Source organism: Pseudophryne corroboree, chromosome 5 (genome assembly GCF_028390025.1).
Source record: "Pseudophryne corroboree isolate aPseCor3 chromosome 5, aPseCor3.hap2, whole genome shotgun sequence".
Classification (NCBI taxonomy): domain Eukaryota; kingdom Metazoa; phylum Chordata; class Amphibia; order Anura; family Myobatrachidae; genus Pseudophryne; species Pseudophryne corroboree.
Window position 1 is genome coordinate 628738160 of NC_086448.1, and position 25219 is coordinate 628763378.

Genomic DNA, 25219 nt, shown 5'->3' on the forward strand with positions numbered 1-25219 from the left:
AGCCTCTACGGACTACGAGAAAAAGATTTACCGGTAGGTTTAAAATCTTATTTTCTCTTACGTCCTAGAGGATGCTGGTGACTCCGTAAGGACCATGGGGATTATACCAAAGCTCCCAAACGGGCGGGAGAGTGCGGATGACTCTGCAGCACCGATTGAGCAAACAGGAGGTCCTCCTCAGCCAGGGTATCATAGAAAATAAGAATTTACTTACCGATAATTCTATTTCTCATAGTCCGTAGTGGATGCTGGGAACTCCGAAAGGACCATGGGGAATAGTGGCTCCGCAGGAGACAGGGCACAAAAGTAAAAGCTTTAGGACTAGCTGGTGTGCACTGGCTCCTCCCCCTATGACCCTCCTCCAAGCCTCAGTTAGGATACTGTGCCCGGACGAGCGTACACAATAAGGAAGGATTTTGAATCCCGAGTAAGACTCATACCAGCCACACCAATCACACCGTACAACCTGTGATCTGAACCCAGTTAACAGCATGATAACAGAGGAGCCTCTGAAAAGATGGCTCACAACAATAATAACCCGATTTTTGTAACTATGTACAAGTATTGCAGACAATCCGCACTTGGGATGGGCGCCCAGCATCCACTACGGACTATGAGAAATAGAATTATCGGTAAGTAAATTCTTATTTTCTCTGACGTCCTAGTGGATGCTGGGAACTCCGAAAGGACCATGGGGATTATACCAAAGCTCCCAAACGGGCGGGAGAGTGCGGATGACTCTGCAGCACCAAATGAGAGAACTCCAGGTCCTCCTCAGCCAGGGTATCAATTTTGTAGAATTTTACAAACGTATTTGCTCCTGACCAAGTAGCTGCTCGGCAAAGTTGTAATGCCGAGACCCCTCGGGCAGCCGCCCAAGATGAGCCCATCTTCCTTGTGGAGTGGGCATTTACAGATTTTTGGCTGTGGCAGGCCTGCCACAGAATGTGCAAGCTGAATTGTACTACAAATCCAACGAGCAATAGTCTGCTTAGAAGCAGGAGCACCCAGCTTGTTGGGTGCATACAGGATAAACAGCGAGTCAGATTTTCTGACTCCAGCCGTCCTGGAAACATATATTTTCAGGGCCCTGACAACGTCTAGCAACTTGGAGTCCTCCAAGTCCCTAGTAGCCGCAGGCACCACAATAGGTTGGTTCAGGTGAAACGCTGAAAACACCTTAGGGAGAAACTGAGGACGAGTCCTCAATTCCGCCCTGTCCGAATGGAAAATCAGATAAGGGCTTTTACAGGATAAAGCCGCCAATTTTGACACGCGCCTGGCCCAGGCCAGGGCCAACAGCATGACCACTTTCCATGTGAGATATTGTAACTCCACAGATTTAAGTGGTTCAAACCATGTGACTTTTTGGAACCCAAAAACTACATTGAGATCCCAAGGTGCCACTGGAGGCACAAAAGGAGGCTGTATATGCAGTACCCCTTTTACAACGTCTGAACTTCAGGGACTGAAGCTAGTTCTTTTTGGAAGAAAATTGACAGGGCCGAAATTTGAACCTTAATGGACCCCAATTTCAGGCCCATAGACACTCCTGTTTGCAGGAAATGTAGGAATCGACCCAGTTGAATTTCCTCCGTCGGGCCTTACTGGCCTCGCACCACGCAACATATTTTCGCCAAATGCGGTGATAATGTTTTGCGGTTACATCCTTCCTGGCTTTGATCAGGATAGGGATGACCTCATCCAGAATGCCTTTTTTCCTTCAGGATCCGGCGTTCAACCGCCATGCCGTCAAACGCAGTCGCGGTAAGTCTTGGAACAGACAGGGTCCTTGCTGAAGCAGGTCCCTTCTTAGAGGTAGAGGCCACGGATCCTCCGTGAGCATCTTTTGAAGTTCCGGTTACCAAGTCCTTCTTGGCCAATCCGGAGCCACGAATATAGTGCTTACTCCTCTCCATCTTATCAATCTCAGTACCTTAGGTATGAGAGGCAGATGAGGGAACACATACACTGACTGGTACACCCACGGTGTTACCAGAGCGTCTACAGCTATTGCCTGAGGGTCCCTTGACCTGGCGCAATACCTGTCGAGTTTTTCCCAACGGTTTATAATCATGTGGAAGACTTCTGGGTGAAGTCACCACTCTCCCGGGTGGAGGTCGTGTCTGCTGAGGAAGTCTGCTTCCCAGTTGTCCACTCCCGGAATTGCTGACAGTGCTATCACATGATTTTCCGCCCAGCGAAGAATCCTTGCAGCTTCTGCCATTGCCCTCCTGCTTCTTGTGCCACCCTGTCTGTTTTCGTGGGTGACTGCCATGATGTTGTCCGACTGGATCAACACCGGCTGACCCTGAAGCAGAGGTTTTGCTAAGCTTAGAGCATTGTAAATGGCCCTTAGCTTCAGGATATTTATGTGAAGTGATGTCTCCAGGCTTGACGATAAGCCCTGGAAATTCCTTCCCTGTGTGACTGCTCCCCAGCCTCGCAGGCTGGCATCCGTGGTCACCAGGACCCAGTCCTGAATGCCGAATCTGCGGCCCTCTAGAAGATGAGCACTCTGCAACCACCACAGGAGGGACACCCTTGTTCTTGGTGACAGGGTTATCCGCTGATGCATCTGAAGATGCGACCCGGACCATTTGTCCAGCAGGTCCCACTGGAAAGCTCTTGCGTGGAATCTGCCGAATGGGATTGCTTCGTAGGAAGCCACCATTTTACCCAGAACCCTTGTGCATTGATGCACTGAGACTTGGCTCGGTTTTAGGAGGTTCCTGACTAGCTCGGATAACTCCCTGGCTTTCTCCTCCGGGAGAAACACCTTTTTCTGGACTGTGTCCAGGATCATCCCTAGGAACAGAAGACGAGTCGTCGGAACCAGCTGCGATTTTGGAATATTGAGAATCCAATCGTGCTGCCGCAACACTACCTGAGATAGTGCTACACCGACCTCCAACTGTTCCCTGGATCTTACCCTTATCAGGGAATCGTCCAAGTAAGGGATAACTAAAATTCCCTTCCTTCGAAGGAATATCATCATTTCGGCCATTACCTTGGTAAAGACCCGGGGTGCCGTGGACCATCCATACGGCAGCGTCTGAACTGATAGTGACAGTTCTGTACCATAAACCTGAGGTACCCTTGGTGAGAAGGGTAAATTTGGACATGAAGGTAAGCATCCTTGATGTCCCGAGACATCATGTAGTCCCCTTCTTCCAGGTTCGCAATCACTGCTCTGAGTGACTCAATCTTGAATTTGAACCTCTGTATGTAAGTGTTCAAAGATTTTAGATTTAGAATCGGTCTCACCGAGCCGTCCGGCTTCGGTACCACAACAGTGTGGAATAATACCCCGTTCCCTGTTGCAGGAGGGGTACCTTGATTATCATCTGCTGGGAATACAGCTTGTGAATGGCTTCCAAAACTGTCTCCCTGTCAGAAGGAGACATCGGTAAAGCCGACTTTAGGAAACGGCGAGGGGGAGACGTCTCGAATTCCAATTTGTACCCCTGAGGTATCACCTGAAGGATCCAGGGGTCTACTTGCGAGTGAGCCCACTGCGCGCTGAAATTCATTGAGACGGGCCCCCCACCGTGCCTGATTCTGCTTGTAAAGCCCCAGCGTCATACTGAGGGCTTGGCAGAGGCGGGAGAGGGTTTCTGTTCCTGGGAACTGGCTGATTTCTGCAGCCTTTTTCCTCTCCCTCTGTCACGGGGCAGAAATGAGGAACCTTTTGCCCGCTTGTCCACGAAAAGACTGCGCCTGTTAATACGGCGTCTTTTCATGTTGAGAGGCGACCTGGGGTACAAACGTGGATTTCCCAGCTGTTGCCGTGGCCACCAGGTCTGAAAGACCGACCCCAAATAACTCCTCCCCTTAATAAGGCAATACTTCCAAATGCCGTTTGAAATCCGCATCACCTGACCACTGTCGTGTCCATAACCCTCTACTGGTAGAATTGGACAACGCACTTAGACTTGATGCCAGTCGGCAAATATTCCGCTGTGCATCACGCATATATAGAAATGCATCTTTTAAATGCTCTATAGGCAAAAATATACTGTCCCTATCTAGGGTATCAATATTTTCAGTCAGGGAATCCGACCACGCCAACCCAGCACTGCACATCCAGGCTGAGGCGATTGCTGGTCGCAGTATAACACCAGTATGTGTGTAAATACATTTTAGGATACCCTCCTGCTTTCTATCAGCAGGATCCTTAAGGGCGGCCATCTCAGGAGAGGGTAGAGCCTTTACAAGCGTGTGAGCGCTTTATCCACCCTGGGGGGTGTTTCCCAACGCACCCTAACCTCTGGCCGAAAGGATATAATGCCAATAACATTTTAGAAATTATCAGTTGTTATCGGGGGAAACCCACGCATCATCACACACCTCATTTAATTTCTCAGATTCAGGAAAACTACAGGTAGTTTTTCCTCACCGAACATAATACCCCTTTTTGGTGGTACTCGTATTATCAGAAATGTGTAAAACATTTTTCATTGCCTCAATCATGTAACGTGTGGCCCTACTGGAAGTCACATTTGTCTCTTCACCGTCGACACTGGAGTCAATATCCGTGTCGGCGTCTATATCTGCCATCTGAGGTAACGGGCGCTTTAGAGCCCCTGACGGCCTATGAGACGTCTGGACAGGCACAAGCTGAGTAGCCGGCTGTCTCATGTCAACCACTGTCTTTTATACAGAGCTGACACTGTCACGTAATTCCTTCCAACAGTTCATCCACTCAGGTGTCGACCCCCTAGGGGGTGACATCACTATTACAGGCAATCTGCTCCGTCTCCACATCATTTTTCTCCTCATACATATCGACACAAACATACCGACATACAGCACACACACAGGGAATGCTCTGATAGAGGACAGGACCCCACTAGCCCTTTGGGGAGACAGAGGGAGAGTTTGCCAGCACACACCAGAGCGCTATATATATATATATATATATATATACAGGGATAACCTTATATAAGTGTTTTTCCCCTTATAGCTGCTGTATCTTTTAATACTGCGCGCAATTAGTGCCCCCCTCTCTTTTTTAACCCTTTCTGTAGTGTAGTGACTGCAGGGGAGAGCCAGGGAGCTTCCCTCCAACGGAGCTGTGAGGGAAAATGGCGCCAGTGTGCTGAGGAGATAGGCTCCGCCCCCTTATCGGCGGCCTTATCTCCCGTTTTTCTATGTATTCTGGCAGGGGTTAAATGCATCCATATAGCCCAGGAGCTATATGTGATGTATTTTTTGCCATCTAAGGTATTTTTATTGCGTCTCAGGGCGCCCCCCCCCCCCCCAGCGCCCTGCACCCTCAGTGACCGGAGTGTGAAGTGTGCTGAGAGCAATGAGCACAGCTGCGGTGCTGTGCGCTACCTTATTGAAGACAGGACGTCTTCTGCCGCCGATTTTCCGGACCTCTTCTGCTCTTCTGGCTCTGTAAGGGGGACGGCGGCGCGGCTCTGGGACCCATCCATGGCTGGGCCTGTGATCGTCCCTCTGGAGCTAATGTCCAGTAGCCTAAGAAGCCCAATCCACTCTGCACGCAGGTGAGTTCGCTTCTTCTCCCCTTAGTCCCTCGATGCAGTGAGCCTGTTGCCAGCAGGACTCACTGAAAATAAAAAACCTAATTTAAACTTTTACTCTAAGCAGCTCAGGAAAGCCACCTAGATTGCACCCTCTCGTTCGGGCACAAAAATCTAACTGAGGCTTGGAGGAGGGTCATAGGGGGAGGAGCCAGTGCACACCAGCTAGTCCTAAAGCTTTTACTTTTGTGCCCAGTCTCCTGCGGAGCCGCTATTCCCCATGGTCCTTTCGGAGTTCCCAGCATCCACTAGGACGTCAGAGAAACATAGAATTTGACGGCAGATAAGAACCACTTGGCCCATCTAGTCTGCCCCTTTTTTATTTTATCCTTTAGGCAATCTTAACCCTTTTTTAACCTTAATTCTTTGTAAGGATATTCATATGCCTGTCCCAAGCATGTTTAAATTGCCCTACAGTCTTAGCCTCTACCACCTCTGATGGAAGGCTATTCCACTTATCCACTACCCTTTCTGTGAAGTAATTTTTCCTTAAATTTCCCCTGAACCTCCCCCCCTCCAGTCTCAATGTATGCCCTCGAGTTCTAATACTTCTTTTCCTTTGAAGAAGGTTTCCCTCCTGAACTTTGTTAAGACCCTTGATATATTTGAAAGTTTCTATCATGTCCCCCCTTTCCCTTCTCTCCTCCAAACTATACATGTTAAGATCTTTTAGCCTTTCCGGGTAAGTTTTGTCATGTAGGCCATGCACCATTTTAGTTGCCCTTCTTTGTACACTCTCTAATGTATTTATAGCCTTCTGGAGATAGGGTCTCCAGAACTGGACACAGTATTCCAGATGGGGCCGTACCAATGACCTATACAGTGGCATTATCACTTTTTTCCTGCTACTGATTCCTCTCCCTATGCAACCAAGCATCTGACTTGCCTTTCTCATTGCTTTGTTGCATTGCTTTCCTGCCTTCAAGTCACTTGAAATAGTGACTCCTAAATCTCTTTCCTCCTCAGTAGTTTCCATTATAGTACCCTTGATACTATACTTAGCCTTTGGGTTCTTGAGACCCAAGTGCATGATTTTGCATTTTTTAGCATTAAACTGTAGTTGCCACGTTCTTGACCATTTCTCAAGCCTACCTAGGTCATTAATCATTTGTTTGACCCCTCCCGGTGTGTCTACCCTGTTGCATATCTTTGTATCATCTGCAAAAAGGCATATCTTCCCTTCAATACCATCTGTAATGTCACCAACAAAGATATTAAAGAGAACTGGACCAAGTACAGATCCCTGGGGTACTCCACTGGTAACATTTCCCTCCATAGATTGCACTCCATTAACTACGACTGTCTGTTTCCTATCCTGCAACCAGGTTCTTATCCATTTAACTGATTTATAATCCACCCCCAGGCTTTCAAGTTTATTTAGCAGTCTGCGATGTGGGACAGTGTCAAATGCCTTACTAAAGTCTAGATATGCTACATCTACAGCTCCCCCTTGATCTATTATTTTCATCACAGAGTCAAAAAAGTCAATAAGATTTGCTTGGCATGATCTCCCACCAGTAAATCCATGCTGTTTTGGATCCTGTAAGTTGTTTGATTTAAGATATTCCACTACTCTTTCTTTTAATAGTTTTTCCATTACTTTCCCTACTACTGATGTAAGGCTTACTGGTCTGTAATTACTTGCTTCTTCCTTGCTTCCACTTTTGTGCAGTGGAACTACATTTGCTCTTTTCCAGTCCTCTGGAATAGCACCTGTATTTAGTGACTGGTTAAATAATTCTGTTAAAGGTGTAACCAGCACATCTTTTAGCTCTTTGAGTATCCTTGGGTGTATCCCATCTGGTCCCATTGATTTATCCACTTTTAGTTTTGAAAGTTCTGTTAGGACCTTCTCCTCTGTAAATGTATTTTCATCTACCTTATTTTTATGAATGTCCTTGCAACTTAACTGTGGCCCCATCCCTTCTTCTGTAGTAAATACTGAGCAAAAATAATTATTCAGGTGATCTGCTATTGCCTTGTCTCCCTCCACCAAATGCCCACTCTCTGTCTTAAGTCTTATTATTCCTCCATTTGATTTTCTCCTTTGACTTATATACTTAAAAAAAGTTTTGCCCCCTTTATCTACTGACTGGGCCATTTTCTCCTCAGCTTCTGCCTTTGCACGTCTGATCACTTTCTTAGCATCCTTCCGTCTGTCCAGATACACCTCTTTGTTGTTATTATTTTGAGTCTGTTTGTATATCCTAAAAGCCATCTTTTTTGCTTTCACACTAGTTGATACTTCTTTTGTGAACCACACTGGCTTCCTTTTCCTGGTGCTTTTCCTAACCATTTTGATACAAAGGTCTGTTGCACTTAGTATTGCACTTTTCAGTTTTTTCCACCTCTCCTGCACTCCTTCCAAGTTCCTCCAGTCTGCCAATGAATCACTTAAACATCTCCCCATTTTTGCAAAGTCAGCATTTTTAAACTCCAACACCTTTGTTTTTGTGTGACAGGAGTTGGATCCTGTCTTTATACTAAACCATACTGCTTGATGATCACTGGATCCCAGGTGTTCACCCACATATATATCAGATATCCTATCACCATTTGTAAGAATTAGATCTAATATTGAGTCTTTGCGAGTGGGCTCCCTCACCAATTGCTTGAGAGATGCTCCCTGTAAGGAATGTAGAAATTTGCCACTTGTAGCTGAACTTGCAAAAGACCCCTCCCAATTTACATCAGGTAAATTAAAGTCTCCCATGATTATGACTTCTCCCTTTAAAGCCATTTTAGAGATGTCCAACAATAGGTTCCTGTCCAAATCCTGCCCCTGGCCTGGTGGTCTATAGATCACCCCAATGCGAATAATGTCCTTCTTCCCAGTTTCTATGTTGACCCAAAGGGCCTCAGTTTTGGCTTCAATATTTTGTATTAAAGTAGCATTTATGCTTTTTTTTCACATACATTGCTACCCCTCCTCCTATTCTTCCTATTCTATCTTTCCTAAATAAATTGTATCCTGGTATAGCTAAGTCCCAGTCATGATTCTCATTGCACCAAGACTCTGTAATTGCCACAAAATCCAGGTTATCCCTGGTCATTATCGCAATTAGCTCTGGAATTTTGTCTCCTAAGCTCCTAGCATTTGCAGACATAGCTTTAAGAATTTTGTCTGTGCATTTGTTATTAGTAGCCATGTCCAGAGCGTACAAAATAAATGACAAGTTTAAAGTTGAAATTACCTGTTTGGGGATGTTGCTCAGTATTTGTTTTCTTTTACTAATCAGTAATCATACTCTGTCCTTTACACCATGACTACACCTTACTAAATATAAAGATATAGTACACCTGACCACAATGGGTAAATGTTCAAAGGAGGTAAACACCAGTCAGTATGCAATAATAAACTTTCACCGAGCAACTTCCCCACACATGCAATGACATTTACAAGAAATCATTACATCAAGAAACATACATAAGTTTGCATAAGAGAGAACTGTAGTGAGCAGATTGGGGATGCCTTTTCATAGGTTTTTAAAAACGGATAATATGCATAAGACGAATTACATACTTTTGAGGCATTAAGGCAGTCCTTTTGTGGTAGTGTTGGTGTGTTGATGTTTCCCTTCGGTTTAACCCAGGTATAACGCTATTTTTATAATAACACTTTTATGTCAGCACTTCTATGTAAGCACTACCAGCCGATGGCTATCCAGCCGTATACTAGACTTCAAATAGGAACAATATCCATGTGAATGCAATGATTCAAACTTATAGAACTTTGCAAAGGTGTTTGAACCCGACCAAGTAGCAGCTCGGCACAGTTGTAGTGCCGAGACCCCTCGGGCAGCCGCCCAAGACGGGCCCACCTTCCTAGTGGAATGGGCCTTGACCGATTTTGGTAACGGCAATCCAGCCGTAGAATGCGCCTGCTGAATCGTGTTACAGATCCAGCGAGCAATAGTCTGCTTTGAAGCAGGGGCGCCAACCTTGTTGGCTGCATAAAGGACAAACAGTGCTTCTGTTTTTCTGTTCCTAGCCGTTCTGGCCACGTAAATTTTCAAAGCCCTGACTACATCAAGGGACTCGGAATCCTCCAAGTCTCGCGTAGCCACAGGCACCACAATAGGTTGGTTCATATGAAAAGATGACACCACCTTAGGCAAGAACTGAGGACGGGTCCGCAATTCCGCCCTATCCATATGGAAAACCAGATAGGGGCTATTATGAGACAAAGCCGCCAATTCCGACACTCGCCTAGCCGAAGCCAAGGCTAATAACATGACCACCTTCCAAGGTGAGATATTTTAACTCCACAGTTTGAAGTGGTTCAAACCAGTGCGACTGAAGGAAACTCAACACCACGTAAAGGTCCCAAGGCGCCACCGGAGGTATAAAAGGAGGCTGAATATGCAGCACTCCCTTCACAAAAGTCTGTACTTCTGGGAGAGAAGCCAATTCTTTCTGAAAGAAAATGGATAAGGCCGAAATCTGAACCTTAATGGATCCTTATTTTAGGTCCAAATTCACTCCAGTCTGTAGGAAGTGAAGGAAATGGCCCAGATGGAATTCTTCCTTAGGAGCATTCCTGGCCTCACACCAAGAAACATATTTTCGCCATATCCGGTGATAATGTTTCGCTGTCACGTCTTTCCTAGCCTTTATCAGAGTAGGAATGACCTCATCAGGAATGCCCTTTTCCGCTAGGATCCGGCGTTCAACCGCCATGCCGAGATGTCCCGCCGAGAAGTATGGGATAATTGTGACTCCTTGCCGTCGCAGGAGCACCATCATTTCCGCCATTACCTTGGTAAATAATCTCGGTGCCGTGGAGAGACCAAACGGCAACGTCTGGAATTGGTAATGACAATCCTGTACCACAAATCTGAGGTACTCCTGATGAGGTGGATAAATGGGGACAAGAAGGTAAGCATCCTTTATGTCCAGAGACACCATAAAATCCCCCCCTTCCAGGCTTGCGATGACCGCTCTGAGCGATTCCATCTTGAACTTGAACCTTTTCAGGTATATGTTCAGGGATTTTAAATTCAATATGGGTCTGACCGAACCATCCGGTTTCGGTACCACAAACATGGTCGAATAGTAACCCTTTCCTTGTTGAAGGAGGGGAACCTTGACCACCACCTGCTGAAGATACAATTTGTGAATTGCAGCTAACACTATTTCCCTCTCTAAGGGGGAAGCTGGCAGGGCCGATTTGAGGTAACGGTGAGGGGGCATCTCTTCAAATTCCAGCTTGTATCCCTGAGACACAATCTCTATAGCCCAGGGATCCACCTGGGAGTGAACCCAATTGTGGCTGAAATTTCGGAGACGCGACCCCCACCGGGCCTAGCTCCGCCTGTGGAGCCCCAGCGTCATGCGGTGGATTTAGTGGAAGCCGGGGAGGACTTCTGTTCCTGGGAACTAGCTGCAGCTTCTTTCCTCTACCCCTGCCTCTGGCAAGAAAGGACGCACATCGGACTTTCTTGCCTTTTTGTGATAGAAAGGACTGCATTTGGTAATACGGTGCTTTCTTAGGTTGTGAGGGAACATATGGCAAAAAATTTGACTTCCCAGCCGTAGCTGTGGAGACCAGGTCCGAGAGACCCTCCCCAAACAACTCCTCACCCTTGTAAGGTAAAACCTCCATGTGCCTTTTTGAGTCGGCATCTACTGTCCATTGCCGAGTCCCCAGTACCCTTCTGGCAGAAATCGACATTGCATTTATTCTAGAGCCCAGTAGGCTAATGTCTCTTTGAGCATCTCTCATATATAGGACAGCGTCTTTTATATGCCCCAGGGTCAGTAATATAGTATCCTTGTCCAAGGTATCAAGTTCCTCAGATAAGGTATCCGTCCATGCTGCTACAGCACTACACATCCAGGCCGACGCAATCGCCGGCCTTAGTAAGGTACCTGAATGTGTATAAATGGACTTCAGGGTACCCTCCTGATTTCTATCCGCAGCATCTTTTAGGGTGGCCGTATCCTGTGACGGCAGGGCTACCCTCTTGGATAAGCGTGTTAAAGCTTTGTCTACCCTAGGGGAGGATTCCCAGCGTAACCTGTCCGTTGGCGGGAAAGGATACGCCATAAGCATCCATCTGGAAATCTGCAGTTTTTTATCTGGAGATTCCCAAGCCTTTTCACATAACTCATTTAGCTCATGTGAAGGGGGAAAGGTCACCTCTTGCCTTTTTCCCCCATACATATAAACCCTCTTGTCAGGGACTGGGGTTTCCTCTGTGATGTGCAACACATCCTTCATTGCTATAATCATGTAACGGATGGCTTTAGCCAATTTAGGCTGTAACTTTGCATCATCGGCATCGACACTGGAGTCAGAATCCGTGTCGATATCTGTGTCAACAATTTGGGATAGTGGGCGCTTCTGAGACCCTGACGGCCTCTGCAACATAGGATCAGGCATGGGCTGAGACCCCGGCTGTCCTAAGGCTTCAGCTTTATCCAACCTTTTATGCAAGGAAGTAACATTATCATTTAAAACCTTCCACATATCCATCAATCGGGTGTCGGCGGCGACCCCACATTCATTTGTTCCCGCTATGCTTCCACATAACCTTCCTCGTCAAACATGCCGACACAAGCGTACCGACACACCACACACACAGGGGATGCTCTTTTTGAAGACAGTTCCCCCACAAGGCCTTTTGGAGAGACAGAGAGAGAGTATGCCAGCACACACCCCAGCGCTATATGACCCAGGAATCGCACAGTAAATTAGTGTTAACCCAGTAGCTGCTGTATATACTGTTTTTGCGCCAAATTTATGTGCCCCCCCTCTCTTTTTACCCTCTTCTACAGTGTATCTGCAGGGGAGAGCCTGGGGAGCTTCCTCTCAGCGGAGCTGTGGAGAGAAAATGGCGCTGGTGAGTGCTGAGGAAGAAGCCCCGCCCCCTCAGCGGCGGGCTTCTGTCCCGCGTTTCTGTGTAAAAATATGGCGGGGCCCATGCATATATACAGTGCCCAACTGTATATATGCCCACTTTTGCCAAGAGGTCTCTAATTGCTGCCCAGGGGGCCCCCCGCCCTGCACCCTACAGTGACCAGAGTATGTGGGTTTAGTGTGGGAGCAATGGCGCACAGCTGCAGTGCTGTGCGCTACCTCATATGAAGACTGGAGTCTTCTGCCGCCGATTTCGAACTCTTCTTGCTTCTGTCACCGGCTTCTGTCTTCCGGCTCTGCGAGGGGGACGGTGGCGCGGCTCCGGGATCGGACGACAAAGGGTGCGATCCTGTGTACGATCCCTCTGGAGCTAATGGTGTCCAGTAGCCTAAGAAGCAGGACCTATCTTCAGTGAGTAGGGCTGCTTCTCTCCCCTCAGTCCCACGTAGCAGAGAGTCTGTTGCCAGCAGATCTCTCTGAAAATAAAAAAACCTAACAAAATACTTTCTTTTTAGCAAGCTCAGGAGAGCTCACTAAGTAGCAACCAGCTCGTCCGGGCACAGATTCAAACTGAGGTCTGGAGGAGGGACATAGAGGGAGGAGCCAGAGCACACCAGTATCCAAATTCTTTCTTAAAGTGCCCTGTCTCCTGCGGAGCCAGTCTATTCCCCATGGTCCTTACGGACTCCCCAGCATCCACTAGGACGTTAGAGAAATTTAGCATGCTTCTTATACAGTTCAGACATGATACCATCAAGGCCAGAGGCCTTACCATCAGGGGAAGCAGAGATCGCCATTTCAATCTCCTCCAATGATAATGGAGCTTCAAGAAGGGCTTTGGCTTCACTAGAGATACAGGGCAATTGAATTCCATCTAAGTAAGTACACAGTTCTAGTGAGGAACAGGTCAATTTGGAACCATATAATGCTTGATAATATGAAACAAATTTTGCCACAATTTGAGGGGTACGGTTTAGTACCGTCCCCGCCGAGTTCAAAACCTCCACTATAGTATGAGAGGAGCGGTCCCCTCTTGCAAGATTGGCCAAATACGAACTCGGTCTATCCCCCGTAGCATATTGGACATGCGAGGAGAAGAGAAGTCTGTGTTGGGTTTTCCCCCACAGATATTCCTTCCATTCACCCTGAGCATGGATCCAATCCTGCCTAGAGGCATCCAAGCCGTCCCGCAAATATATCTCCTCTGAAGCAACAACCTGGGCCTCCAAGTCGGCCTCACGCTTTTTAAAGGAGGATTTAAGACTGCCTACCCGTTTAATCAGAGTACCCCTCAGGAAGGCCTTAAGTGTGTCCCACAGCAGAGACACATCGGTGGTGCCATTGTGCATAACAAAGAATTCTAGCCAGCTAGCCTCCAATTCAGATCCCTCTCCCATATGCGTCAGCCAGAAAGGGTTAAATTTCCATACTACTTGTCCCCGCTGACAGCCTATGTCAATATGCAACGATATAGGGGAGTGATCCGAAATACCTCTAGTCTCTTATCGGACACCTCGAACTCTAGGCAGAAGCTCCCGAGAAAGGAGAGCCAAGTCTATCCTAGAAAAGGAAGAGTGAGAATGCGAAAAACATGAATATTGCCTCAAATCGGGATATTTCATTCTCCAGGGATGAACCAAACCCAGCTTCGAGACAGTGTCCGCGAACGGAGACCGCCTCGGCCGCGGGCCAAAGGATGCAGCCGACAACCTATCCATCACACAGTTTAAAACATTGTTAAAATCACCCATACAGATAGCAGCCACACCAGGGGACGCAGCCATAAAAGCGGACGCCTTTTTTAGCACATCATGCGAGTATGGAGGGGGGGGGGGCACATATACACCCAGCAGTAGTAGGGGGATGGAGTTCATTTTACACTTCAGAAACACATATCTACCCCATTGATCCGTTGCACACTATCAAACAAGAAGGGGACACATTTTTTTAATCAGGATCAACACTCCCCGGGACGCAGCAGTATGCATGGAATGAAAGGCCCAGCCCACCCATTGCTTTTTAAGAGACATAATCTTGAAGTACTAGGGGGCGCTTGATTTTGTCATTGATTCCCCGTACATTCCATGATAGAAATCTAACCAAAGCCATAGCAACACATCCGGTTAGTAATACAGACCACCCGCGACCAGCCACCTCCAGCAAACAGCAAAGAACAGTCACCCAGGAAGAGCTGCGACACAAGCAGAACAGAAACCAGCGCAGTACATAGCAGGAAATGAAAACAAAAACAATATTATCCCAAAGTAACCCCAACCCCCACCCTGTATACCACTTAGAACTGGCAGCATACCTGGTTCCCTAACAAACAAAATTCCCTTAAAATTAACAGTAACAGCTAAGGCAGAAAACACCTTTACATGTTCTGCCAATACTTAGCAAAACCAAAATCCAAGGACCAAAAAGGGGGGAATTTAATAACCTCGAGACAGGAGAGTCTCCCAGCTAAACTCGAATCCCCCCTAGGCCACCACCCCAATTAAACAGAGCTATTCCCCCCCCCCCCCCCCCCCCCGAGAACTATATAGTGGGACACTTATAATAAGGAGCAGAAAAAATAAAAAATAAACACACATTTTACGGAGGGAACAACTCGTATATCCCTTATCCCCAAATTACCACAAAATCCCAGTAAAGGCTTGCAAGAAGCCGCAGAGAACCCGTATAGGCCCAGCATAGCAACTCAACATGAAACAGCAAAATAAGAATCCACCACCCCCCCTAGACCACACTCAAATGACATAGCAGGTATAAAGGGAGCAAAATTCATCAGCAGAGAAACGAGATGCAGGAGTTCAATCAGCAGCTAACGCCCGCCGAGCCGGAAAGAGTCTGTCCAGCCAAACTGATGCTTCGCGGGGAGTCATGAAGAATTTAGTTTCACCGTCCGACACCATCCGCAGTTTAGACGGGAAGAGCATGGCGTAAGGGATATTCAATTCACGCAGCCTGCGTTTCACAGGGACAAACTGAGCTCTGTCCTTCTGAACGTGAATAGCAAAATCTGGAAAGACTGAAATTGGAGATCCGTTCCACGTGAGAGGACCTTTGGTGCGGGCCAGTTTCAGAATCACATCCCTATCACGATAATGAAGGAGCTTGGCTATGAATGTGCGTGGAGGTGCCCCTGGAGGTAGTGGACGCATCGGGACTCTGTGAGCGCGCTCCACTGCAAAGTGTGCGGTGAACTCCTCTGCTCCAAACGCATCCAGCAGCCAGCGTTCAAGAAATTTCTCGGGGGAGGCACCCTTCTCCTTCTCGGGCAGGCCGACAAAACGGACATTGTTCCGTCGCAATCTCCCTTCCATATCGGTCATCTTCTTGTGTACCTCCGTCATCTGAGACTCCAGAGCAGAGGTGCGTCTACCGGGTGGCGAAACCGTGTCTTCTAGCGTGGAAATGCGCGTTTCAACCTCACCGACCCTTTCCCGCTGGAGGTCTTGGTGTATAATGGATAGGTCCGCCTGGACCTGACCGATCCTGTCGGCCAAGCGGGCCTCACTGGCGGTGACCGCTTCCAGTACCTTCTGCAAGGCATCCGAAGCCTCCACAGACGAGGAGCTATGAGAAGGCGATGGCGGTGACGGTGAAGAGGCCGATTGTGCTTCCTCCCCACGTTGAGGCCGAGCTGGAGGATTTCTAGCAAATTTCTCTAGTTTCGCTGCGGCCGCGTTGTTCTGGTGCTGTTTGACCATCTTAGCCAACCGAAGGCGGGAGTCAGAAAGACGTAGTATATCAAAATCAACCAGTAACTGCCCGCCAGGAAATATAGTATATCAAAACTGTCCAGCAGCAGTCCGTGAAGAAATAGTATATCAAAACCGCCCAGTGGTTGCCTGTGAGCACGGATAATAAAGCAGAATCACCCTGTCGTTGCGTGCCAGTGAGTATAGTATAACAGAAACTCCTCCAGCCGCCGTCCCTGACGTCCCTCACAGGAAGCAGTTATATGGAATGACCAATCCCAGAGGGGAAGCCGTAGTACACGGATCAGATGTTGTGGAAAATATGACATATAATAGCCTGCTCATCCGAGCCCCTGGAGGCCAGAGGATATATAGGGACAGCAACAGACAAGTGTTGCAGGGGTTAATGTGTCAAAGCAATGCCCCAGTGCGATGTGGAGCACACACGTTCAGGCAGGGCACTTATACACTGGCATACCCTCCAAGTCTCACATTCAGGCCCAGGGGGGGACACAGGATAGAGTATCAGGAGAAATGAGCTGGAGAGTCACACCACTCGTGTGCTACTCCATGTCCGCCGAAGCCACGCCCCCCCAAAGGAGAGGTTTATATGCTGCCCAGGGTGCACCCCCTGCGCCCTGCACCCTTACAGTGACTGTAGTGTGTGAGGTGTATGGGAGCAATGGCGCACAGCTTTACTGCTGTGCGTTACCTCTGTGAAGAGATCAAGAAGTCTTCTGCCGCCTCTGAAGTCTTCTTTTCTTCTCATACTCACCCGGCTTCTATCTTCCGGCTCTGCGAGGAGGACGGCGGCGCGGCTCTGGGACGGACGGCGAGGGTGAGACCTGCGTTCCAATCCCTCTGGAGCTAATGGTGTCCAGTAGCCTAAGAAACAGAGCCTTGAAACTCACAGAAGTAGGTCTGTTTCTCTCTCCTCAGTCCCTCGATGCAGGGAGTCTATTGCCAGCAGACTCCCTGAAAATAAAAAACCTAACAAATACTTTCTGACAGGAAACTCAGGAGAGCTCCCTGTAATGCACCCAGTCTCCTCTGGGCACAGTATCAAACCGAGGTCTGGAGGAGGGGCATAGAGGGAGGAGCCAGTGCACACCCATACCTAAAGTCTTTCTTAAAGTGCCCATGTCTCCTGCGGAGCCCGTCTATCCCCATGGTCCTTAAGGAGTCCCCAGCATCCTCTAGGACGTAAGAGAAAACAGATTAAGTTCTATTGCACCGTTTCCATATGTGTTTCCATGTGTGTGTTCCGCAATGCATTGGGTTTTTTTTGTGCAGAATGCTGTTGTCTATGGTATGTCACTACAGCCTGTTCGTGAATTGCTAGGAAGCATAACTCTGAATATCCTTTCAGCTCTAAAAATATCAGCGTCCAGAGACTTTTGCATTTTCAGGTTTTTAAATAAAAACATTACTGAAGCACTTTATGTTTAGATTAATAAATACCATAGATCAGGGGCTTTCAACCCTAACTTTCAAGTACTACCAACATGTCATGTTTTCAGATTTCTTTCATCATTGGCAGGCGAGTTCATCTATTTTGCTGGGTGAGTAACTATCCCTCACGTTTCCAGACAGAAATCCACAAAACACGACCTGTTATACCCCTTTCACACATACATGGAAATGAACGCGCATCAACCCGGAATTTCTGCATGAATGAATGCCAATGACCCGGTAAGTCTTGGGTCCACGACCCTGCTCCCGACCAGGGTCACCAAGCGGAGAATCCGGCTTTCTTAACCCAACAAATTCTCAGGTCGTATGTCTGAATGTGTTATCTGTGTTACCAGTGTTTGAGAACCTCTGCCACAGATCACTGTATCAAAAATGCTCACATTAAAATATGAAGTTAAACAGCCATATTGCTCTATGCAAACCTAGGGGAGGTATTTATCAAAGCATGGGGAGAGATAAAGGAGGAGATAAACTAGCACTACCAATCAGCTCTAATACCCCTATCACAACAAAAATCCCAGGTCCGACCCGGGTTATTGAACACTGTTTCAAGCCGTGTCCAGCTGCTTAAAACTGCATTCAAACTGCAGGCTGGACACAGGATATTGCCGGGTCTTCCCTTCGCCAGCTCTTGGAGACATTACTGCAACTTCTGTCTACACAATGGGGGTAATTCCAAGTTGATCGCAGCAGGAATTTTGTTAGCAGTTGGGCAAAACCATGTGCACTGCAGGGGAGGCAGATATAACGTGTAGAGAGAGTTAGATTTGGGTGGGTTATTTTGTTTCTGTGCAGGGTAAATACTGGCTGCTTTATTTTTACACTGTAACTTAGATTGCAGAGTGAACACACCACACCCAAATCTAACTCTCTCTGCACATGGTATATCTGGCCCCCCCTGCAGTGCACATGGGGGGTAATTCCAAGTTGATCGCAGCAGGAAATTTTTTAGCAGTTGGGCAAAACCATGTGCACTGCAGGGGGGGGGGGGCAGATGTAACATGTGCAGAGAGTTAGATTTGGGTGTGGCGAGTTCAATCTGCAATCTAAATTGCAGTGTAAAATAAAGCAGCCAGTATTTACCCTGCACAGAAACAAAATAACCCACCCAAATCTAACTCTTTCTGCATATGTTATATCTGCCCCCCCTGCAGTGCACATGGTTTTGCCCAACTTCTAAAAAATATCCTACTGCGATCAACTTGGAATTACCCCCAATAATAATTTCCTAATGAATGTTTAAGTCTAATACAATAGACATAATGGGGTCGATTCAATTCGGCAACAGTTGAATAGCGCTGGGAGTTTGCTACCGACGCTATTCAATACAGCGACTAGTTACCCTCAATTGTCGGGAATTCTTCTCTCACCCCCGGGAGGTGAGAGAAGAAGACCGACGAAAGGGCTGCCGCGCGGCCGGCGCGAGGCTAATTCTGTCAGGAATCAGCATCGCTCTGGGTAGTTAAGTCGGAGAATGCCCTTTCTCCCAACATTACAACCTGTTAAGTCCGCGAGAACGGGCATTCGACGACTTAACTTTAGCTGAATTGAATAGCGTCAGGAGCTAATTCCCGGCACTATTCAACTGTTGCTGAATTGAATCGACCCCAATGGTAATAGAAACAAAGTGTGGGGCAATGTTACCTTATCTATCGCTACTGAAATAAAAACAGCATGGTAAAGGGTTATAATTCTTTATATCTATCTAGATAAAAAGTTATTAATGGAGTTTACTAGATTTTAAAAGTATATTTTGAAAAATTACTATTCACATTTGCTTTTACCTGGCCCTTTACAGATTTATTTCAAAAGTTCATTATAAAATGATTCCCTAGTAACTATCCCATCTGTCAAGAGTCCATGCTGCCTTCAATGGACTCTTATGAAAGGAACGGGCCCCACAAAAAAGGCACTACCATATACAATATATATACAAGTCTAAGGCCAAGACCAAAATGGTAAATACACCAAAGCTCTCATGGACCAACTATACTTACTGTATGTGTACAGGGCTTCACAGAACACTGTTTTTCCCAACTTTAAGGGTTAAATTCAATTAGCCGCTACTTCTGTGCTGGGTTGTTGCAGATTACATTAACGTGGATTTTATAGGTTATTTTTCGCTAAGTGTGCTCCTGCAATTCACGCATCAACTGTAAGCACCAGTTAGCAGGCTTTGCGTTATTGTCGTGCATTAATTGTACAGTGTGCAACATGGAGGAAGTGCAGGAAAAATGTTGAGAAATCATCCTGGACCCCAAAAACATGTAAACCAACATAGCAGAACAGTAGAAAAGGCTGTAAGTGGCCATAATCAAAGTATTGGTGACCGTTACATGGTGTCCAATGGTTAATATTTACATATTGTAATGATGGAAAAGCAATACCCAGCAAGAGTATTTCAGCAAATAAAATTGTCTAGAGTATTTTGGGGTACATTAAAATCTCTCTCTATAGGGATGTTAGAATATGTACTGTATATACATAAAAAAAAACACTTGTAACGCCCCTCTGAAAGCTCAAATATCCCACATTATTTAACTCAAAATTCTGCTTTTCAGAGAAGATGAATAGAAAAATCAAAAGTTTTTATTGCCAATATTTTCTGATCTAAAAACCTCTAAATACATCATTACTCATTGGGACTGGCGTGTCAGGTGTATTGCACTGTGTCACAACATTTGTCACTGAAAATATCAAAATAAAAGTTGCATCTTAATCAACTTAAACACGTGTTAGAGTTAACACAGAATTCTAATTTGGAAAAGTTGCAGCCTCAAATTTTTACACCACATTTAAGCAATTTGCTGTCTAATCGTGGCTAACTGAATTCAGCCCATATGTGTGGATATGTGCCCTCAACATTACTTTACTCAAGGGTGGACAGAACTCCAAAGCAGTTTCAAAACTCCAGTTCCCGGGGAGCCCTAACAGGGTATGTTTTCCATACTCCATGCCAGGTCACTGGTATAATTATTACCAACTTGATACATTTTAAAAGATCCACAGATAAAATTAAACCACAAATTAAATGGGAACAAGATCTGCAGATGACTTTAGATGAGGGAGAATGGTCTGACCTATTTACAGTAGGTCAATACACAAAAAGTCAAAATCTATATCACATATATAAAAGTATATAAAGATTCTATACCGTACATACCTAACACCAGATACGATACATAGGATTTGTCCTGCACAAACAAATATATGATGCAGATGTATGAAAGAGATGGGAGATACCTTACATGTGTTTTGGAGATGTACAAAAATTAAACTTTTGTGGTTAGAAATAGAAGAATTGATCCTTCAAGTTCTGGTGTTTAGAGTACAAATAACACCCCAAATTGCCTTACTACACATATTACCTAAAGAACGGAGGATAAACTCTGGATATATACTCAATTATATTCCCACAGCCGTTAAAGCAGCCATAGGCCAATTTTGGAAACAAGAACTAGTACCACCTCTATCCTTAATAATAAAAAATACAAATTATAGCTTTAAAATGGAAACAATAGATATATGCGACAATTCCAACATAAAAAAGAGATGGCATTAATAGCAACTTTACATGGGTAAAATCTGAGAGTTGGGTATATTTCCAAAGAATGTATAGGTGTATTTATATCTGTATATGAATATGTAAAATCTTTAAGATAAAAGTCCTTTCACTACTCTTCTCTTTTAAATAGAAATATGAAATGAAATATGATCATAAATATAACTAACAATTGGAATGACCATGTTTAGCTGTTTGTCTAGTCTTATGTGTTTTTTCTCTTTTTGAGCTACAAGAGATGCATGGTAAAATGATGTGTGTTTAAAATTTCAAATGAAAAGATAATCCCCAGGTGGTAACAATCATTTCACGTATGATTCTAAAACACAGAAACATAGGGCAGAATTCAACATCTAAAGTGATGGGAGATTGCGGGGGTGATATTCAATTGAGTCCTGTTAGCGCTCTGACCGCGTCCACAGAGGTTGGGCTAAACCCAGCCATAGTGCTGGGAGCTTTTGCAAAAAGTGCAGTTTGGGTGACCAAACCGGTCACTTTTCGCACATTCAGCACAAGCTGAAATAAAGACACCGGCAGCCATCACATCTGAACAGAGCTACAATTGAATAGCTCCATTTGAGAGCCATCTAGTGGCTGCCGGCGGAAATTATTTGAATTCTCTGCACTAGCAAGCTAGTTACTCAGTATGGCCAATTAAGGCAGCCAAGAGTTAACATATGATAGTGTTTCATAGATGTATCCATTTATCTTCCCTGTATTTACCTAGTTACTGTGCAGGAATTACCACACCTTAGGCAACATTTGTATGCAAGCTTTATCTGAAATATTATATGCCAAGAGTAATTGCACATTCACCTCTCCAAGATTTATACTCACAAAATTACACTGACTAAACCCAGCAGTAATGTTGCTACATCTACTTCCCATTACAATCCTCGTATATAACTAGAACATGTTCTGCGCTCTCCCATGTACCAACTTGGATCCTTGCAACAGCAGAAGATAAAAATGCTTACATCGATTTAAGAAGTTGTCAATGTTCTTGTTTTTCCTCATAGCTGGGAAGTCTAAATCATACACCATAGCATCCAAGCCATCCTGTGAATACAAAAAAACAAACATACAATGAGTACAAACATTGAAACACAAATATTCTTATAACATACTGTAGCAAATCCTTTACTGACTCTACTAGAACTCTGAAGTACAAAAATTGGCAGAGCCTGATCTTCAATTACTACATGTAAAATAGTCCGTCTCTATTATCCTATTTTAGTGCTATAGAGTAACACAGATCATTGCTTTCAACCACAGGATTAAAAAGTAATACAATAATAACAGCTATCTGCATAATAGAAATTATGCAGCCAGCCCATCTTGAGTCAAGTTCTTTTATAAAAGCTGAATGTTGTTATCAGTGTGTCTGATAAGATTAGACTGATAACGTGATTTAACAAGACTAAATCACACATGTAGCCCAAGCCCATAATGCGCTTCCTGAAGAGTGTAAAGGCCAGTACTGACTGGAGAGATGTGTGCTGAGCGATCTTAACACAGACCGCTCAGCACACATCTCTACCCCCGCTCAGCACAGCGCGACGTGTGCTGAGCGAGGGGAACGGAGAGAGGGGCAGATCATTTCACCCAGCGGGTGCATGCAGGCCAATCTAGCACCGGTGATAGCGCCGCGCTATCACTGTGGGGGGTACACACGGAGAGATCAGTGCTTAACTTCTAAGCAATCTAGTCAGATTGCTTAGAATTTAAGCACTGATCTCTCTGTGTGTGCCCCCCTTAAATGTCAGCTAGAGCACAAACAATGGATTTCTCAGACATCAATCCAATAAGCAATGGCAAACGGAGTAATTTTGAAACATAGAAAAAATGAAAAGTTCTATTCCCACTCCTAAAGGCCCCCACACGGAACGATACAGCAGACGATCCAATGCATTGGAACGATAAAACACCTACATCGTTCCGTGTGTATGCATAATCTCATTCATTGCACGTTCCCATGGGGTCGTCCATCGCTTCGCCTGTTCTTTCACCATGTTCAAAAGATCAAGCAATGTAGCCGACGATCCCATGCAGTAATATGTAGGGGGAGGGGGCGGCATAGCTGGCGGTCGGGCACCAGATTGCCCCGTGTGTACGGGCCACCTGAAATGTTGGTCCCATCGCCTGTACATATCGTACCGTGTCTGTGGGGAGTTAATACAAAGTTACTAAATAATTTTATTAGGCTATGTTTCGCTTTTACTAGCTCAAATAGATACATACTAGATCTCAAAAATATTTAATTTAAAAATGTAATTGTATTTTGTGTAACACATAAATCTGATGAATGCCAGTTAAAGAAATTAGCATTACATCGGACTGTATTTACTATATACATGTACCACAAACCATAAACATCTATAACCAAATGAAGTAGAAGCACATAGCTAGGACTATATATACACAAAGGGAAAAAAAGGAGGCTTGATACATTTTATAGATTCCAACGTCCGTTTCACAAAGGCTGCCAATATGAGGTGACAGCATTGTTTATAGTCCTTCCTATGTACGTTTCCAGGCATCTAAACCAAGATTTCCTTGTCACTCTGGAGGGCTGGATTAAAAACTACAGCTCTGACTTCACTTGTTTTGATTAAAACAGGAATAACTTGTATCATGTTCCCAGTGAAGCAGCTGTTTCCAAATAACTCAGGCTTGTATGAGGCTACATACTGTACGCAATGGGCGTAGCTTTCATTCTATATTACATGCATTTAAAAACGCATTCAATCTGCATGTAAGCATTCTTCTGTGATAAAGCAGGATGTTATCTTGTTCAGGCCAAAAGCATATGGAAACGCTTATATAGACACATCAAATTGTGTGTACAATGCACTCACCTTCAGCAGAATGTAAGGTGCGTATTTACTAAAGGCCAATTTTCTTTCATTTAGATTGATCTTAAAGACAATGCTGCTGGGACTAATACACATTTATTAATTTCTTTGATAAACAACACTGATTTAGATCGATTTTCATCTAGTTAAAATCTCTCTGATCACAGAAAAGCGACCTTTAGTAAATATATCCCTACACCTCCAAGTATGTTGATGTGCTTCTAAAACAAAGCTACTACTATGGGAGAATTCACATCTGACCAAGTGGTAGCTTCTCGGTTCTGTGTATAGTGTCCGCAATATATAGCTTACATAAAACAATACAAGGACAAGGTGCAGATAGGGGTTAATCGAGTCCTGCTTATGATGCGTACATGCTAGCAATAGGAAAAGCACATGTATCATTCTGTGCAGCCATGTTGTAGCGAGTGGAGAACACTCTCCCCTGACACACTCAGTATGCAGCATGCCATGTTTTCTGCACTTCTACATACTAAGGGAATAGTGCTCTCCTAAACTTCAACATGACTGGTTTTTAGCTTTAAAAAAACACTAGTGCTCAAGGTAGCTCTGTAACAATACAATTCATTGTCACAATGGATATCGTTGTGCTGATTTCTATTTAAAAAACAACTTTTAAACTTGATTTCAGCTGTATTTTTAGTATATCCAACTGGATCTTAATTTGAGGATCTTTCTGTATTCAAAAGTGCCAAAGATAAGCCATGCTTATATTTTAAAAAACCAAAGACAGAAACAAATCTGCTTAAAGCGCCTAGAAATATTAATAAGTGGTTCAAACAGCAGTGGGGCGCAGCCAAAAAGGCACTGTGTATGTGCCTCTGGTAATTTATGCACAGAAGAAAGAAAAAAGATTGGCTGCGCCTACAGTGTTGTTAGTATACCAAAATTATGGAGAGCTGACAACTAAAATATATAAAATATATTTATTAAAATAATAATAAAATAACACATTAATGGAAGACTATTACACAAATATAAAAGACTTGTAAATTTGTATATACTCTGAAAAACCGTAAATATATCTAATGAACGGTATCCGCAAATTAAAATGGTTAAAGCAATGTATTGAGTGTTAACTCAGTGTAGATATAGATTTGTAACACTGTTTAACAAATGTATCATTACTCTTACATGCTTATTAAAATTGTATCGCTTGAAAGGAATAGCTGAGTAGCAAATCTGGCTACAGG

General features: G+C 45.0%; 1 protein-coding gene across 2 annotated transcripts in view; it reads right to left on the reverse strand.

Moving 5' to 3' along the window:
- The window catches only part of ROCK1 (Rho associated coiled-coil containing protein kinase 1), a 294513-nt gene that overhangs the window by 138413 nt on the left and 130881 nt on the right, over positions 1–25219 (reverse strand). For both annotated transcript variants that reach the window (XR_010177843.1, XM_063923571.1), the window contains exon 2: positions 22128–22209. Coding sequence is in view for 1 of the 2 variants with exons in the window: in XM_063923571.1 (XP_063779641.1) it covers positions 22128–22209 (82 nt within the window). In the remaining variant the exon portion in view is untranslated. The remainder of the gene's footprint in view (positions 1–22127; positions 22210–25219) is intronic.